The sequence below is a fragment of the Ornithodoros turicata genome, chromosome 7, assembly GCF_037126465.1.
Source record: "Ornithodoros turicata isolate Travis chromosome 7, ASM3712646v1, whole genome shotgun sequence".
Taxonomy (NCBI): domain Eukaryota; kingdom Metazoa; phylum Arthropoda; class Arachnida; order Ixodida; family Argasidae; genus Ornithodoros; species Ornithodoros turicata.
The window spans coordinates 57,987,080-58,000,353 of record NC_088207.1 but is presented as its reverse complement, the minus strand read 5'-3'; the positions used below and the strand labels follow the sequence as shown (position 1 = coordinate 58,000,353).

The 13,274-nt window shown below is 45.6% G+C and overlaps 2 protein-coding genes across 3 annotated transcripts in view; both read left to right on the top strand.

Annotated features, from left to right (window-relative positions):
* LOC135401733 (apoptosis-stimulating of p53 protein 1-like) overlaps window positions 1–4,729 on the top strand; it is a 58,242-nt gene extending 53,513 nt beyond the window's left edge. Inside the window, exons 13-14 of the mRNA XM_064634288.1 lie at window positions 574–773; window positions 2,542–4,729. Of these exons, the coding sequence (XP_064490358.1) occupies window positions 574–773; window positions 2,542–2,601 (260 nt within the window). The 3' untranslated portion in view covers window positions 2,602–4,729. The remainder of the gene's footprint in view (window positions 1–573; window positions 774–2,541) is intronic.
* A 1,770-nt stretch (window positions 4,730–6,499) lies between these two features.
* LOC135401731 (cyclic AMP-dependent transcription factor ATF-3-like) overlaps window positions 6,500–13,274 on the top strand; it is a 92,085-nt gene continuing 85,310 nt past the window's right edge. Inside the window, exon 1 of one of the 2 annotated variants that reach the window (XM_064634286.1) lies at window positions 6,500–6,568. The gene's annotated coding sequence lies outside the window, so the exon portion shown is untranslated. Of the gene's footprint in view, window positions 6,569–6,871; window positions 7,014–13,274 lie in introns of those variants that run through there. The other variant, XM_064634285.1, reaches the window with a different exon arrangement.

The window sequence follows — 13,274 nt, the reverse complement described above, 5'->3', positions numbered from 1 at the left end:
CTTCACTTGACAACAGTTATGCTGCTTGAAGGCAAGCTTTGTTTAGTTGTACATACACCACATCTGTCGCGAGAATGTGAAAATTCCAGCTGGCTATCTTTCATTTATATATTAATCTTTAATTTAGTAGATTTTGTCCCTGATCATCTCTTTACGTAGCGTCTAAACAGAGAAATATATCGGATGTAGCCTCAGAGGAAACCCGATTGTTTGCTCAATAGCAGGTAATAGCAAGTAATTGCAGCAGAATTGTAGATTGAGTGCCATGATGCAGTCTTCTCGGACGTTAGCTAGTTTTAGTGATTCGTTTTCACTCAAACGGTTTGTGAACAATATTGCAGAGCACCAATGAGAAGATGGAATGGAATCCTCTGGTTGGGCAGCGGCAAAACCGTTTTTGCGAACCTTTTGAGTGAAAAAGATTCACTAAAATTCCCTATTCACCGGAACCTCCGAATAAACATCATCCATTGCTGAGATATTGGACCTTGTCAGTCCTACCTTCTGTTCATATTTGTTAAGAGCCTTCGGTGTAAATGGCAAGAGTGTTTCATCGTGATAATGCCATTTTAGGCATTCAAGAAAAGCTGGGTATCTTGAATGGAGGAGTGGCCTACGCAGTATTCAGTTACGAGGCTCACAATCCTGATGAGCTGAGCTTCAAGGAAGGGGACATGGTGTTGGTCCTGCGCAAAGGAGATGATAGCGAACGTGATTGGTGGTGGGCACGGATGGGAGACACGGAGGGATACCTGCCCAGGAATCTGCTGGGAGTAAGTTACTCTTATCACCACTTGTTTCCGTGTAGGCATTCTGCGGTACCTTGAGAGAGCCAATGGGGATAGAGCTTCTTCCATTAATGGAAGAAGCTCTTGATCATCCGACGTCACAGCTTGACGCGGAAGTTTTTATTGAATAGCTTCTATCTCACCAACTACGACACATAGAAAGTACCCGTGTGTGCACGATACGACGAACCACATCTGCGGAAACGTCACAGCCCCCGAACACTTTTTCTACGTTTATTTATTTATACATATTTGTCGCAATGCTACGGTCACTTGATCATTCATAATGTTATGCATACCTCATACCCCTGTTAGACGGGTGCACTTACGGCCTTAGCGGTTACAGCCTTAAGTGCATACGGTCATTAACTTCTTGCCAGACGGTCAGCCAGACGGCCTTTGCGACGAAACTGAGATGTATGGGCAACGGACTTTCAGCAAGACAGTTTACGGCATTCCCTCTAAACTGCCAAAGCCTTGTCACCAAGCGCCACGAACAAGATGCCGTAGATCTCCTTCAATTCGAAATAAAATGCTTTTATGAGAGGTAATTTTCTGTCAACTTTTTTTGCTTCAGCTTCAGTTTTTCTGATGCATTTTTGCACTTTGCTTCTCATTCTATCTCGTCAGTTCATAGTGATACCCTCGAACCACTGCACTCCGTGTCGTCTGCATTCAAAATTGTGTGTGCACAACGAAGCATCCAAAGCAAATCTCATTTGCTGTTGTATTTTTCGAATTGGCTAAGTGCCAACCAAACGTTTCCGAGTACTTATAGAGAGAACAAATGTCATTTCACTACATTCCATTCAACGTTCGCAGATGTGTTTATCAGTGTAGACATCATCGTCAAAACGACGTCACGGATACCGTCTGGCAGCCTCCAAGGCTTTAAGGCCGTGCTTCAGCTGCAGCCTTTTCTTCATGCTGTAACCTTAAAGGCCGTATGTGTGCCCGTCTGACAGAGGTATTAGTCAGGTGGAACAACTTAAGGCCGTAAACAGAACGGCCGTAAAAAAGGCCGTAATGGCCTAGTGGAGGCCGTAATTCCAAGGAAGCTGCCGCACGGCAGCCACAGAGGGTAGTATTTATCGTTCCAGGGGTCGTCTCACAAATGCGTGTGGCAGACACGTTGCCATAATCTTGCCACCCAGTTTCCATGCTAGCGCGATGCCTGCTGTCGAGAGTATCCAGTTTCCTTTTGCGTTTGAGAGTAGGCAGTACGAAGACAACGGAGTTCCACAAACTCAGCTCCTTTCTTATCTACGTATTCTCCTGAAGGCTTTATCGCCGCCATCGATATCGCCACATAATATCGCTGACAACTTACCTACTGTTACTGGATTGTTCGTATGCAGTCTATTAAAGGACATAACGTTCCAATAACCGTGTATTCACACGAGCGACATTGCCCCAGAAGCGGAAGATGCGAAAAGCGTCGTAGCTTTCTGCTGTCGCGTGAGCGCGATCGCTCAACGTCGTGTCTTCACGTACACTGCTAACCGTGGGGAATATCCTGCTACACAGCCACAAGATATTCCGTAGCAGACGACAGGAAAACAATGTGATGGTGTCGTCTGCTAAACGCGCAGTACGCCACTCCCGATGTTCGGCACCGTGTGAATGCTTAGCATAACACGGGACGGAACTTCGGCTCTGTGAGCAGTGCTTTCGCTTTTTCTTCCACTAGAATATTCCATGAGGATGTCGCTCGTGCGGATACACGGTAAAAGACATACTTGTTCAATTACAGCTGTACCCTCGAGTGAAGCCGGCGAGGGAGAACAAGGACCAGACGGAATCTGAAGCATAAGATGCCACATACAGGCAACAGGGAACATCTGGAACAAATCATTGTGCCTGTTGTTGATACTAGCAATGGTGTTTGTTCTTGTTATTTAGTGTGCTGTGAATGTAGCCTGACTGAAAGGTGTGTATGACCAGGGAATCTGCATTTTTGCAGCGATTCATAAGTTGAACACTTAAGTTTCCTCTCTTACCAGACATTATTTACAATATGGCAGAGAGTATTTCCAACTTTGTTGAGCTGCATCTGATCAAAATATAAATTTTGTGCGTCGCGATAGCAGCAGCCACGAAAAAAATGTTCTCTGCCGTCACGGACTGCTCTGCCACCTTTTTGAATGCGTCGTTCAAAAATCCTGTTCATTCTCACAGAACGAAACGCAAAGAATGTTTTTCTCGTAGCATGCGCTGTCCAAAAGAGTAGAAGTAGCGGTACGTTATAAGAAAGTTGTTTACATATCAAGGCAGTTCCGTTAGGTATCACTCTTACGTAGATATAAAACTGCATGTTGTGCCAATGTCAGGACAGAGAAGTATTGGCATTTCAAAAAAAAAAAAAAAAGAAATTTAGGTCACCTCGTAGGTTAGCTAGTACACTAAGGTATCTACATTCCAGAAGAACAAGCATTCACATATTTACAGCGGAGACGCGAATATTACCACTAGCATTTTGTGTCCCGTATTCCACATTCCTGGTGCCAACATCTTCTAATGTATCCAGGTGTACTCCGTAATGAGTATTGCCGTGTGGAGTATATATGGGATTTGAATCAAATAGCATATCTCATTGTAACATGCTCTTCTTAGGCAACTATCTTGAAAATGATGGACACTGTTCTGCGCAATCCCTTCAGGAATTGTAGTTGCAGCGGACCCACGCTGATGTTCGATTGCGGGACTGAACAGCTTATCACGAATGGCTGTAGCAGCATCACTGTTTGCCTCTTTGCGCCTCAAGTATATTCTTTCCCACTTCTCAAGCAGCTACAGTTACAGTGAAACCTCGTATAAAGCATGCCTGAATGCAAAACCTTCGAAGAATTTCCCGTAATGTCGTGTATTGTGGGATGAATAGGTAATACGATAAATTGCAACCACGCTCATATCATCGGGGGCTTCACCACACAGGGCTCACAAAGCAACGATTGTGACGAGGCAAGTGCCTGTTTTATTTGTGAGTCTTTCATAGATATTTTGTCTCGCGTGACTCTTTTTTTCGATTCATGCAGTGCTTTCGAGCTTGAGTATAGTTTCTGTTATCGTGATGTTATTTTGTGACACCTTCGGTATTATTCATTACTGATAGTTGTGCTGAATGGAACTAGTGCAGGCTAAAGGCTGTGCGATCATGTAAGACGTATGCTTTTCTCACAGGACGACCATGCACCATGGCTGACTGGCTTTGGATATAGACCTGGATTTGCACTTCGTTAATTATTTAGCACAACTAACATGCTACCAACAAGATCCCTGGCAGCCATGGTTGAACGAAAAAATTCAAATAAGCTGGAAATATAAAAATTCAGCAGCGATGTGGTGCACTTTAAAAATATGCCCCGTGGACTGAACCGCTTTGCTGATCACAAAAAAGGAACATATTTTTTTAATCACTGCGCTCCTGTGAACGACATGGGATCTGCCAATGGCAAGATCTGACAACCTTGTGACTTACATTTTTGGGCAGCTTGTACTTTGGTTTCTCATGAAAGCTGACAGAGGAACTGGGCTAATAACGGGAGCGGATAATATATGGTTTTCTTAAATGGCCGAAGCCAACCCGGGCTGTAGCTGTGTGACAGTGTGATAGGAGAGCTCCAACTACAGGTCCTAACTGCTCTTGCCTTGTAAATTTGAGCTATACCTTTATTTTTCCGTTTACTGTGTTTCGTGACTAACTGCTCTTTCCCTCCTGTGGAGAGATGACAAACTGTAAATATTTGTTGACGATGCCTTTTTGTTATTTCACCATTTTACAACAAGAGCATGAGATCAAACAACTCCAACACTCGATCCGTCCACTTATCGCAAACATGAGGAGTTGTGTGTGTTGCTAGCATTTGCTGTTGGAACCTAAGCTGATCTTTTGTCCTGCGTGTATCCAGCATATTTTGCAAATACACTGTTTCCCTTTGCCATCCGGACTATGCAGGTTCTTCTTTTATACACTGGCACATAACTGAGAAAAATGGATAAACCTGTTTTGCACAAAGTATCAGTTGTCACAGAGGACGTTTGATGGATTCAATGATACGATACAGAAACTAATTGAAAACTAAAAATGGCCGTAGCGTAAATGGAGTTGGGCAACTGTACTCCAGTTACGTAACTGGAGTTAGGTAATGTAGGCTATGCAAATGTCACAAAATAAATCACTATGCCTTCCTGTACCTTTTTGAAAGATGGGTAGCATGTCTCCATGATACTGAGTTACGCAAAGTATGGAACTTGCTTAGAAAGTTCTTGTATCATTTTCTAATAGAGTGCAGAGAGTTGCATCCCGCCGGTAGAAGTAGGCTCTTTTAAAACAAACAACCCCTAGTGTTCCATCGAAGTTCTTCATTATAAGTTTCTAGAAAATAGGGAGCAGCTGCCATAGAGAGGGATGATTCCTCCTGCACAATTTTTTCCTGAAATTCGGAGCAAAAAAAGGTAAGGGGAAGAGGAGGCACTGTCAACCTTAACAGGAAGAGGCATGCTGTACTGTGCTTTACAGCACGTCCAAAGCTACAACCCAATTTTTGCAGTATAGAGGCTGTCCCAGAAAACGAGTCATTAAATTATAATAAAAAACTACGCCACCTGGAATCACGCGGTCAACGGCGTGTTGGGTTTTTGTCACCACTAGATGTGTTTTATTGTGTCCATTTTTACGAACAGAACTCGGGAATTTTCCAAGTAAAGGTCGCTCTTTTACCCCACCAATGTGAAACGCGTGCCGCATTTACTCAAGTTCATGATAATTGACACGGATATTGAGGAGCTACCCCATCGGAAAAAATAGCCGAGCATCATGCGTTTCTCTCACATCCGAGCGCTCGACCACTTCTTGAGCGCCCTCGCTCTCAATCCGACGAAAGGAAGTTGCTAAATCCTGCCCGCACCGGGATAGTAGAAAAAGTGAGCCGAAACGCGCCGCAAATGAATGTTTTTATTTTTTTTGCTTCGGTACCAGATTTATTTATTTATTTATTTATGTTACCCTCAAGGTATACACTACAGAGGGGAGTGGGTTATAATACAATAACAATAATACAAGACAGGCATAGCTTATCGCATCCGGCATTCGCTGGGATCATGCCTTCCTTCTCCCCATTTCGAGAACTTTCACTACCCCTGTGTGGGCTGGGTTTAGCAACCTCCTTTCGTTGGACTTCGAGCGAGGGCGCGCAAAAAGTGGTCGCGCGCTAGGCTGTGGGCGCTCCAAAGCACATGATTGATGTTCGGCTGTTTTTTTGTTTGTTTTTTTTTTTCGATGGGATAGCTCGATACCAGTGTCAGTTATCATGAACTTGAGTAAATTCAGCACGCGCTTCACATTGGTGGGGTAAAAAGCGACCTTTACTTGGCAACTTTCTGAATTCAGTTCGTAAAAACTGACCTCAGGAGGTGGCAGAAACTTAGTAAGAACAAATGCCGTTGACCGCGTGATTCCAGGTGGCGTAGTTTTTTTTTTAAATTATTATTACTATTACAACTTAATGATACGTTTTCTGGGACACCCTGTACGCACCAATTCTGGACTGTTACAAAAAAAAAAAAAGTGTCTAGTACTAGACTGACGTCTAGGACGAGCTTGCACTGCTGGATTGCATACCAGTGTCCTTGGGGTAAAGCACGTGCTTTACCACAAGTACTGGGAGTTCGATCAGAGCAGTAAGATGTTCCCTGTGCCGTCGACAGTCGCACCAGTGTTACACTGTAGGACACTTCCCGATAACAGTGTGCCATCGAATATATTTGAGAAAAGCTGGGAAGTAAGTATGATGATACAATGCATGTGTGAACCCTGAGCAGCAGTGATTTACCCAGAATTCTGTCGTTCTTTTTTCTTTTTTTTTTTTTTGAGGGGGGTCCGCAAGGGGGTCTATTTACAAGCTTCTGACAAGATATTGTGCAATCACACAAAATTTTAGGGGGTATCCTCCAGATCTTTTTTTTTTTTTTTTGGGGGGGGGGGTGTAATGGGATCTGGATAAATCACTGCTGTAATCATGCTGTAAGCGGGACAGCTGATGTGGAAAGAAAATGGCGGCAATTACTCTTCCGTGTGCGCGTCTAGTAGCAACTCGTTCGTAAAGCTGTTCAGCATCCAATTTTTCGGCTGGACAGTGTTTTATGTTCATATATCCACTTGTGGACATAAACCGTTTTGGGAAGGGACGCAACGGAAACCTCGTGCTCCATGACGTTTCACTTAGGGTGAGCTTTGTTTGTGTTGCCAAAGACTAATATCTGATATGCAAGGCCGTTGCTATTTTTTCTCTGGCCCGTGTGCGTTCCGGCCTTCGATAACGCAGCTTTCATGCAAAATACTCGGTTTATCTTATCATTTGAAAGCAAAGTCGTGTTTCTTCCGATATTTGCCGCAATCGAGAGCACCTACGTTTACAGACTCACGTTGTGTCTGACAGTTTTCTACGTTTAACGCTATTCTGCGGATGCATTTGTGAACACGAAGCAAGCTAAAGCGGAAAGGCCTCATTCTATGAGTGCTGAACCCACCGATACCAGCTACGAAACCAAAAGTGGCTAAATACCGATATCGATACACGTTTTTAAAGTAACGCAATACCACTATACCGTTACTCGTGAGAAGTAACGTGATGCTTTATCCGGTACTTTTCGCTGAAACTAGAAATACTGTGTCCAACTTCACTGGACTTCAAGAACTTCATATTGATGAGTTACGTGCATTAATGCTCGCTATATACGAGCTCATGGTCGCTCCATTGTGTGCACCTAAGGTATATACTGTAGTGAGTCTACATACGGACCACGGAGACGTAAAGTGGGGGCAGAGGCATGTGTGTGGTAATGTCACATGACCAAAGAGACCACCCTTACCAAGTGTGTGACATAAAGCGACGAGGCTGCGTAGCTACAGAATCCAGAGTACGCTGCCAAACATAGTGGTTTGGACCATGAATGTCGGCACTGTTCCCCCTGAAGTCGGCCCAGGACACATGCAAACCTCTCTCCATCAGTCCACATCTGTACGCCGCTCATAGCCACAGTTGCTTCGCGGTGCTGGATCGATTCTGAAGATGGGTACAAGTTGCTCAGACACGCCGTCTTCCCCGTCACGTTAAATACGGGGTGCCGCGTGGTGAGCTTTCATCGCACGTTAAAAAACCTTCGGGTGGGCAAAAGCAATCCACAGACCGTCGCTCATGATCTCAGTTGTCTCGCGACGTAATTACGTGTAATACGTAAAATCGTGTGTGAGCATGCTCATAACAGCATACATACATTTAATAAAATGATTGAATGGAAATCCACCCTTCATTAGGCTCAACTGGGCTTGCTGGAACAGCATAGGCTCTTCTGCTGGACCGGCAGGCTCTCCTGCTGGACCAGTAGGCTCTTCTGCTGGACCGGCAGGCTCTTCTGCTGGACCAGCAGACTCTCCTGCTGGACCAGTAGGCTCTTCTACTGGACCAGCAGACTTCTCCTGCTGGACCAGCAGACTTCTCCTGCTGGACCAGCAGACTCTCCTGCTGGACCAGTAGGCTCTCCCGCTGGACCAGCAGAAAAGTCTGCTGGATTTTTCAATAGGGAAATCCCCGTCATTTTTCATTATTTTCATTGTGAAGATGCGAGATTTGCTCCGTTGTGCCACTTTCGATCTTCCGGCGAGATCTTTCCCGAAGCCACCCTCGTTCATCGTATATTGTTTTCTCTGTTCCGATTTAGTAAGGCCGGCCGGTATAACCTTGCCCCCGCTATATGATGACTTGACAGTTCCTGCGATGGCCGACAATTCGCGCCAGCAGCGTATGGCGCGTTATTGAATTTTTGCCCATTATTCCGAGAATGTTTCCTGGTTATGCAAATAGCCGCGGTGTAATAAGTCGAAGCTTTCGCTCGACGTGCCCCGAGTATAGCGGAAGTTGCCGATTTAAGCGGCTTTTCCGTTAGGAGGTGACTTCTTCCAATGTGTATATCCATAATATAATGGAATGCTAATAGATTCGAAAGAGCCAGCCACTTCAACCTGGCAATTAAGCGACCTTCGCGTGGCCACGAGTGTCACATCGACTTCTCCTGTCGGATTCAACTTCAAAGGCGGCTTTGCTTAAACAGCTGTTGGCGTGTATACGCGAGGGAACTGCTATTTTAAGGACGGAAGAAAGAACGGTGTAAGGTTGTAAACGAGAGAAATTGATTTGGTGAAAGAAACGTGTTTGATTCCCGCAGGAAACTGTCATATATCCTCCAGGTTCCTTTGTAATCTGTACGTGGTATAAAGGGGAGCGTTGCCCTTAGTAACAACAACAACAACTTTATTTGAATGATGATGAATGGGGAGTTTCATCGCCAGGGGGCGATACTCTACCCCATTGCTGGTGGTGATGCGGGGAATGAAATGATGAGTCCATTCACAATAAGGATCGAAGTCCTATGGTATCCAGAAACGTCAAGAGAGCTTTGAGGGCAGAGCGTTGCTGGGCTGGATGTGGCCAGGGACCAAGCAATTTTTGTGAGAGACAGGGGGTGAGAGTCCGGCGCGTATATTTGTAAAAGACTGTTTTGTCGTGTGTCAGCCACATCTCGGTTGGCTAACACCTAACACCGACCCTCGGGCCACTAACTGCCAAAGCGACCTTTCTGTATACTTTCTGTGCTGCCAACTTCTTCTTCGTCCAATCAAAAGATGGCAGTGCGCCACTAAGGCAGATTGGCGTGTTATCTCTTCCAGCAGCAGCATTCGTCGTTGTTGTCGTTGTGTGGCCTGTTTTGCGTACAAAAACATATCCGAGCAGTCGCGTTTCAATGCCACTTTTCTACGCGCTAACTATGTCCAGATAACGTCCTGCAGGTGTGCACAGTAAAAGCACTCGCGGAAAGGTCAGCCGCGATAACGCGCGAACCTTTGCTAACAACAACAACAAACGTTATCGCGCCTGCGTTGTCGAAATGTGTCCTATCGCTATCGGATGACCGATCACAATCTAAGCCCAGCGAATTTGAGGCATGTGTACACAAAAGGCAGAAGGTCTTTTGATGTTGACCGCGTGTGAACAGAACCTTTTCCATGTGTTGCTTGTACTTTGAAAGCAGGTGTCCCGTATGGCACCTTATTTGGTGACAAAATGGCAGACAAGCTGGTGGACCATGTCCATGACTGAGGACGGGATCACATAAAGGCGTCATAATGAGATGCAACGTCCGCCGTATAGGTGAATACAGTGTAAACAACGGGAATTAGCCGAGGCAAGCTACATTTATGTACAAACGCGACAAACACGAGTGGTTTCCTGAGGGCCTAGGTTCGAACCCTAGCGTCAGCACCTTTTTCCTGAGTCGTTTGATTTCCACCATAGGGTTGGACCGTAAGTTCCATTTCAATGGATGGAGACTGGGTGATGATGCCAGTATAACTCCTTGATCGCCAAAAAGGTGGTCGACGTTATCTATAAATAAATAAATAATAATAAAGGTGTTATGCTGGAGAAACCTAAGAAACAGTTACTTGCAGTGGTGTGAGCTTGTGTTCCAAGGGTGTAAAGTGAGGGTGTGTTCGTGTAAAAAAACAGGCATCGCAAGGCCGCAAGTGGAGGCAGCCGTGGGAGAGGTCACGTGCTTACGAGAACCAATCGGAATGGCCGAGAGCTCGTCGCGGAACTGCGTTCAGTCAGTAAGCAATTCACGAAAAAGCCAAGTGCCATAGCCTCCTGATTACCGGTCATGGAATCCTACCTCCACACCACATTGACTTTTTTTTTTTTTTCGTGAATTGGGAAGCCTCAAGTAATCAGGGCGGACACGTCATACACTCCTTTCCACTCACTCTTACATGTTTTCTCACTCGCTCACACATTCATACACGAGGCAGGTGGCTGCTGAGAACAGGTAGGAAAACCAGCCGAGGCGAGCTCCACCTAGGGACCTGTGTCATATCCCCCCCCCCCCAAGCCACTGAGAATCCATTGGAGGGCCCCCGTTAAGTATGATTCATGTTGACATAAACAAGGGACGTGAAGAAAGAAAAGGAAAAACAAACAAACAACGCACCTCCACGCAGGAAATGAGAAGGCAGTATATTCGATATTTCGATGTAGATTTGCGCGTCGCCAAGACTGTCTTCGAGATATCTTCGATTGTCGCGGACCACCACGAACACTCTCGGTGACCCCTGGGGGTCTGAGGACCACGCTTTGGGAACCACTCATATAGAGCATCCATACAAGAGCCTGAGGGACAAAGTCAACCAAGTAATTCACGAAAAAGCCAATGGGCGTCAGCGCCAGGGGTTCTGGGACCCTCCTGAAGGAGGCTCTATGTGTTGTGTTTGTCTCTAGATGGGGCTCGCCTCGGCTCGTTTGCCTACATGTGTGTTCAGTCCAATGGTTCGTGTCTCGCTAACTGTCAACCGTAACAAATGCGTATATTTTTCTCTTTCAATGCTCCGTCGTCGAGTATCCATGCAACAGCTGTTCACTCAAAGCCAGAACGACTCTGAAGGACACTTTTGTATGTTGCTAACAGTATACCCAGCCAAGCGGCAACACGTACTCAACAATGAAATGTGCACTGTGTGGTTGATCTGTTTCCAACGGTAATACTACCAACATTCTAGAAGCGGCGTCTGATTTTCATACAGTGTCTGGCATAAAGTTTAGAGAGTAAACAATTCGCCATCCTGCGCTTTTCTTTCTTCTCTCACATATTTGACTTTTTTTATTTTCTCTCCTATAGTATCGTCGCATGAAATGCGCAAAATCGATCCTTTTAATTGCTCGATTTTTAATTGAGCAACAAAATATTTCTACCGACACGTTTCACGACTCTGAGCCAATGTGTTATTCACCAACGTAGCGAGGAATTTGATAGATTTATTGGGTCAAGGAAGTGGACACGAAATTGTAGGAAACGAGGATGATTTTGTTTCGATTTGCATGGAGATCGGTGAAAACAAGAACTGTTGGAGTCGATCGTGATAGTCGTGTCCCACTTTTCCAGCAATGCTTCATGTCACTTTCGAAGCGAGTGGAGGAGTTAATGTGCTGCGTTGACGTCATCAGTGGCCATGTACGACCCCGTTCACTTGGCATTTCAACCGGCTCTTTGATTGAGCACGTGTAAGATGGAACCAAAGAAGTAAACAGTATATTCTTTCTGAAATGAGTATTTCTTGGAAATAATGTCGCCTACAGGCGTCATCTTGTATACAGTTTGAGCAACTCTGAGTGCCACACGTCCATAGTCTATAGTCCATAGTCCACGTTCTATAGTGCCACACGTCCATAGCTTTAGTTTGTGTGAGTGTGTCTTCAGACGGCTCCATACCCCTGTTTCACTCTCAATTGTTCATGAATTCATTCGTGACCTGACGAACATAAAGGTGCTGTTACACTTTCTTATTTGCTATTTCTTGCATCATGCTCGTGTTGTACTGCATGCGAGAGTACTCAGGAGAGAGTCACTGCGCAAGTCAGGAAAAAAAAATGGAAAAAGAAAGACAATATTCCTACGTGTCGTAGCGACGTAAGACTGAGCGAAGGCTTCGACCATTCCTATTGGTTCTCGTAAGCACGTGACCTCCCCCGGGGTCGCCTGAATGGTGTCACAGCCAGATGGGTTTCGGCATTCGTGGTGCTGATGCAGCTGCGAGGTCTAACTCAGAACACGAAGAGATACGGCCAAGATCATTAGTGCCTTCAAGGAGATGTCGAGTCCGTCGGCAAACAACCACTGACCACATGCTATAAGTCGGAAGACACTTCCATCGACAGGGACCTCCTTCCTACAGCACTCATGTTCATGGTTACGACTCCCGCGTTTTCAGGACATGCCACTACTTTCCTATCAATATCCTTTCACCACGACGTCATGTCAGCAGTGTGCTGTATTGGAAGGTCCCTTAGAAACAGGCCACGACCCCTGCGCAACAGATCTATCAGTATACGACATACTGCTGGAAAGAAATATTGTCTGAAGGCTTCTATAGGAAGAAGAACACCATCATCAGTGAAGTCCGACAGTGGAAGCCAGCGGAATCCCAACTAATGCGAAAAGCACAGCCATGGCTGCAAGTTTCACCGCTGCACGGCGTTAGTCGTACCTATATTGTCGGTATGGTGAGCTCTTCTAGCTCACCATATTGTCGGCAACACCAACATTAGTCGACGATCCGCCCGTCAACGCCTTCCGCTGTGGGCATGTGATGACGACGAAGCCGCCATCATCTCGTGCTTCACTCATTCTTCTCTGGCCCTTCCGGTAAACATTTGTAACCTCTGTTCCTCCGTTGTACTGTCTTCTACAAAGTGCTGCCTCTCTTACCTCCGCGTGCCGTTAAAGGTAGAATTTCAGGCCCGCATCGATGCGTATAAACGTCTGTTATATTTCCAAGGAAGAGGAAAATGAAGAAAGGTCTACACGCACACCAGAGCGTGGGAAACCGCAACCTGGGTTCCTCTCTTGGACCCCAAGGTCCAATCCAGGAGGCCACTCACG